This window comes from Micromesistius poutassou (assembly GCF_964030765.1).
Source record: "Micromesistius poutassou genome assembly, contig: SCAFFOLD_6299, whole genome shotgun sequence".
Classification (NCBI taxonomy): Eukaryota; Metazoa; Chordata; class Actinopteri; order Gadiformes; family Gadidae; genus Micromesistius; species Micromesistius poutassou.
In genome coordinates this window covers 1-5545 of record NW_028180143.1, presented here as the reverse complement: position 1 = coordinate 5545, position 5545 = coordinate 1, and the positions used below count along the sequence as shown (strand labels likewise).

The following is a 5545-nucleotide window of genomic DNA, read 5'->3' as shown; positions in this document are numbered from 1 at the left end:
CCTCAGACCCTTCTACCGCCCGACGTGATTTGGACCTGAATATAACATACCCAGCCTGACCCATACCACCTTTAATTCAATTAAACCTACCAGTACCCATTTCGATTTACCTAACCCTACACCTAGTTACACACATTACTCCAAACATGTTTGTCTAACGACCATCCTCATACACCACTTTTCTGACCTCTTAAATATTCCCCAAGTCCCCCAAAACACCCCTCTCCTCCCACACACTTGATCTCGCCCATATGATGTCACCCCCACAACGCACATATGTTCTTCCGGACTTTACATCGTGTCCTCCCGCAGCCACGTTTGTACCGTGTCCCCTGACCGGCTTCCTCATAATGTATTTTGTGTTTGCGTGTTGCAGGTGGCGTCATGAAAGTGTTGGAGTGTTATGTTTGTGTGTGCCAATAAAAGGGTGCTTTTGAATCGCGGTGTCAGTTCTGTTTGTATCCACTGCCTGTGGTAACGGGCAGCCGCACCGTTACAATGATGTTCTTCCAGTGTGTTGAATAGATAAATATACACTTGAATAAATTAAATTAAACGCCACCAAAATGAGAAATCTGTTGAGCAACACTGTGAGGTATTATGCAAAGAATTAAAAAAAAAAAGAAAAGCAACCTTGGCCCGAATACTGAAAAAATGTGATGTCACAAATCACACAAAGAGATCAATAATTCGCGAATGTACATACAGTAGGTAGCTTTTTTCTCAAGGAAGCACAAGATGAAGGAACACAAGCCGTTCACGGCTCTCCCGGTCGTTCACCTTGCTCCTCGGTCTCCTGTCGAGACGGACTCACTCATCTTCACCACAACAAACCTCAAAATAAAGAAAAACATACAAAATATTCCAAGTGCTCGGCCCTGGCTGTTCAGTCGAGAGGTCAAGGGGTCACGGTCGACGACGATAGTCAAACAGTTTGGTTTGTTGCGTACAAATCTTTTTTTTTTGTTTTTATACAAAATAAGAAATATACATCAGAGACGGTGTTCCCCACGCTGGTCCTAGTAGATGACTTCGTACACCGTGGCCTTCTTGTCCCCTGACCCCGTCACTATGTACTTATCGTCTGCAGAGATGTCACAGCTCAGCACGGACGACGACTCCTTCGACTGTGGGCACACGACGCACACAAACTCATGGGTCATCAAATCACAACACAATGTTCTAGATATCATGAAGGATTTCTATATTTTGTCCCTAACAGTAATCGCAGTAATGATGGTTTCATTGAATGAATTCAAAGAGATCCACTGTGTTCCTCTGCGGCTTGCTGATGAATAATTAGGTTTAGGATTGTTAACACACATGCAGTTTAATGCATCTGCTGCCATTCCTGTTTCGTCTCAGGGTTTGTCGCTGAACACTGCTGGCTTTAAGGGTCAGAGTAAAATATCTGATTTATCTGGAGCGAACCCATCTCACTTCTATATTGCACCTGTGGCTTATGCGAACCAGCAAGTAGACCCAAGGTCAGAGAGCCTAAATAGAAATGAATGAAACATGATGAATAGGAAAAATAGACCTAGTGAGAAATTAGCTGATTGGTTTCGATTATAAAGCTCCTTTTTTCATGGATCTTATCCGGTAGCGCAGCATTTACCTTGAATATGCTCTTTTTTTACCTGGAATATGCTGGCATTTACCTGGAATATGCTGGCTCCGTATGGTGTTCTCCAGGCGTTCAGCAGGTTGTCCTTTCCTGTGCTCACAAACCATTTCCCTGCAGAATAAAGGATATATTACTATAGCACACCATCGGATGGCTGGATCGGATGGCAAGAGATCTATCCGATAACATCATGCCACAGTTCGTTTTTGTAAGTCACAACAAATAAGTTTCATTTTCAAGCAAATTAATATAAGGAGGCAGATCAGCTGTTGACCAAAACAATGCTCAGCCCACGTACAAAAATATACTGTTTTGGCTCACACTTTATCGGCTACCTCAGCTTTCTTTAGACTGGAGGGAGGCTGAAGAGATGGTTTTAAAACACAACAACATGCCCACGGTTCCCTCCGGCGCCCTGAACGTCACGGGCCTGGAAGAGGCTTACCGCAGTGGGCGAAGCGCAAGGAGAGCACGCAGCTCTCGTGGAGATGCAGCTGGTACTTGTCAGGCTTGGTGACGTGGAGGACCTCCACGTTGCTGTTCTCCATGCCCACCGCCAGCCACTCCCCCGTGGGACAGTAGCCCAGAGAGAAGATCTGCAACCACACATTCAGCATTCAGCTCAGTGTCTGTCTGTGTGTGTGTGATTCAACGTAATTTTTTTTGCTATCTGTATTGAGTTATAAATAATGCAATGCCGTCTGTTTGGGTGTGTGTGAGTGTGAGTGTCTGTGTGTGTGTGTACGTGTGTGCATTTGTGTGTGTGTGTGTGTGTGCGTGTCTGTCTCTCTGTGTGCATGTGCGTGTGTGTGTCTCTGTGTGTTTGTGAGTGAGTGAATGAGCGAGCATGCTTGTGTCTGTCTGTTTCTCCATCTGTCTGTTAGTATGTGCATCTGTCTGTGTGTATCTGTGTCCGTGTGTCCATCCGTTACCTGTGAGGTGAAGTCATGCTGCTGGAGCTGCCGTCCCTCCCTCAGGTCCCAGGACCGGACCGTGTTGTCCAGGCCCCCGGTCCACAGCTTGGTCCCGTCGTTGGAGATGTCTATACAGCTGGCCCCGTCCGTGTGGCCCTGGAACTGCCTGCAGGGAAACACAGCAGGACGCAGAGTCACGCATCGAAACACACACGTCAGAATCTTGGTGAAAAGTCTCCATGAAAAGAAAAGTATGCGCTTGTTCGCATCTTACGCTCCTTTTCATGTCAGAATCTTGGTGAAAAAAGACATTTTTAATATTTCAATGTGACATTTTATTGATTTTTTCTTGCATTGTATGTGTTTTTGTGTATTTAGAAAATGTATGGAAAATACATTGAATTAAAATTCATAATATAAAAATATCTAGCCATGAGCCATTTACCTAGATTCCAAACCTAATAAACGTAATTGATGCGGCAAACATTCCACAAATATGTCATACATATCTTTTGATATCATGAGCACCTCCCCTTCATAGAAACGCTGCCTCAGGCAAACTTTGAATGAACGCTACGCAGGTGTTATTGAAGGGCCACTTTTGCAGGCGAATCAAACAATATCATCACATATGATCGTACACAGAGACGAAATACACACACACACACAGACACACACACACACACACACACACACACACACACACACACACACACACACACACACACACACACACACACACACACACACACTCACACACACACACAGAGACACAAAGGCGGTAGTGCGTACCTAACCAGGATCTGGTTGTGGAGGTCCCAGACGGCGATGTTGCCGTCAGAGCAGCAGGAGAAGCAGACCTTGGAGTCGGGGCTGATGGCCAGGGCGTAGCACGCGGGCGCCGACGACGTTAGCTCCGCCTTGATCCTGGGAGTGGGCGTGGCCAGGTCCCAGATTGACAAGGTGCTGGCCTCGCCCCCGACGATCAGCGTTCGCCCGTCAGGAAGGAGCCGGCAGGAGCGGATGTAATTATCTCTGTTCTGATGTGACACGCGCACACACACACACACATGCACACACACACACACACACACACACACAGATGTAGACACACACAGACACATCGACGCAGACGCACAAAGAAGCAAACACATGCAAATGCACACACACACACACATAAACAAATGCATACAGCCAAACACACACACACACACACACACACACACACACAGGAGGTGTTTTATATTATTGTTAGAGACATTGATGCATTATTAATGACTCAATACAAATAACACATTTGTTTGGGATTTTCTTCACCTCCCAAAAACAAAACACAAAATACATTATTAAAAATGTATGTTGCATTGCTACCACAGTGCTTTGCACTACAGCTCTGCTATCGATTGAACCCTGAGCGGTTAGGGAGCGAAACATTGTGAAGGATTGACGTCCATCAAGTCCATCACTCTCTCTCTCTCTCTCTCTCTCTCTCTCTCTCTCTCTCTCTCTCTCTCTCTCTCTCTCTCTCCTCTCTCTCTCTCCTCTCTCTCTCTCTCTCTCTCTCTCTCTCTCTCTCTCTCTCTCTCTCTCTCTCTCTCTCTCTCTCTCTCTCTCTCTCTCTCTCTCTCTCTCTCTCTCTCTCTCTCCTCTCTCTCTCTCTCTCTCTCTCTCTCTGAAAGTGAAACCTTTCTCACTTCCAGCGACAGGACGGTTCGATTGCTATGTTTGAAATGGTCCCCCCTGACACATGGTATGGCCTAATGATTGGGCCTTGATTGGTCCACCTGTGACTAATTAGGTGGCCTATTTAAGGGGTGTCGCATTGTTTGTTTGGGAGGTTAACTAAGAGGTGGCTTGACGTGAGGCCACTACTTACACCCTCCTGTTGGGCTAAATTATGCTGTATTTCAGCTAGAAAATTATGAACAGCTTTTCTTTTATTCTTTGCAAATGTTAATTTTGTGTTTTGGAACCATTGATTTATTTTATGTTTATTTATTGTTCGGTTTGTTTTTGGGAAGTGAATAAAACTTCTCTTTTTGGAATTGCCCTCGTCCCAAGTGGAGTGCCGAGAGGTTCATTTCCACACTCTTTTTCCTTCGCTCTCTCTCTCCTCTCTTGCTCTCTCACTCTCTCCTCTCTTGCTCTCTCGCTCTCCCTCCCTATTTCTCTCTCTCTGCCTCTCGCCCTCCCTATTTCTCTCTCTCTCTGCCTCTCTCCTTCCCTCCCTCTCTCCCCCCCCCTCCCCCCCCCCCCCCCCCCACTCACCAGGCAGTCCAGCTGGGACACGGGGGTCTTGTTGCCCGGCTGGCTGACGTCCCACACCTTGACGCAGCCCTTGCCGCCGGTGTAGACGTGGCGCGTGGGGTTGCTGATGGTCACGGCGCACACCACGTCGCCGTGGTTCAGTGTGTTGATCTGTCGCGCGTGGCGGGGGATCCCCGGCCGATCAGCGCGTCCGGGGGGGAACGGCACGGGCTGCATCTGGCCGTCGGCGCTCACGTGGAACGAGTAGGCTCTGGAGGACGGAGAGGGACGAGGAGGAGGAGAGAGAGAGAGGAGGAGGAGAGAGAGAGAGGGAGGAAGCATGGGGGAATGAGGGGGAGAGAGAGGGAGGAAGCATGGGGAATGAGGGGGGGAATGAGGGAGGAGAGAGAGGGAGGCAGCATGGGGGAATGAGGGGGAGAGAGAGGGAGGAAGCATGGGGGAATGAGGGAGGGAGAGGGAGGAGAGAGAGGGAGGCAGCATGGGGGTTTGAGAGGGGAGGAGGAGAGAGAGGGAGGCAGCATGGGAAATGAGGGGGAGAGATGGGGAAGGCTCACCTTTAGTGCGTGACAGTGTAGCAGGGCAAAAGGGGTGGAGGGGTTTACCACACTGTTGGTGCCGTATTGGGGATCATTTTCTATCACCTAACACTAACCCTAACCCTATTGGGCAAAGGTATGGGCTTTGCAACATTGTTCTGATTTAAATTGAAATGTTTTCATAACATAACATAAAACAA

The 5545-nt window shown here is 47.8% G+C and overlaps 1 protein-coding gene across 1 annotated transcript; it reads right to left on the bottom strand.

The window, feature by feature from the left end:
- Positions 1 to 890: 890 nt before the first annotated feature.
- On the bottom strand, positions 891 to 5059 carry LOC311371103 (transducin-like enhancer protein 4; the record flags this gene model as incomplete). Its single annotated transcript, XM_084489333.1, has 6 exons — positions 891 to 1127; positions 1662 to 1738; positions 2073 to 2223; positions 2560 to 2707; positions 3334 to 3581; positions 4810 to 5059. Coding segments are annotated over 6 exons (982 nt in total), but the record flags the coding sequence as incomplete, so codon positions are not given.
- Positions 5060 to 5545: the final 486 nt, after the last annotated feature.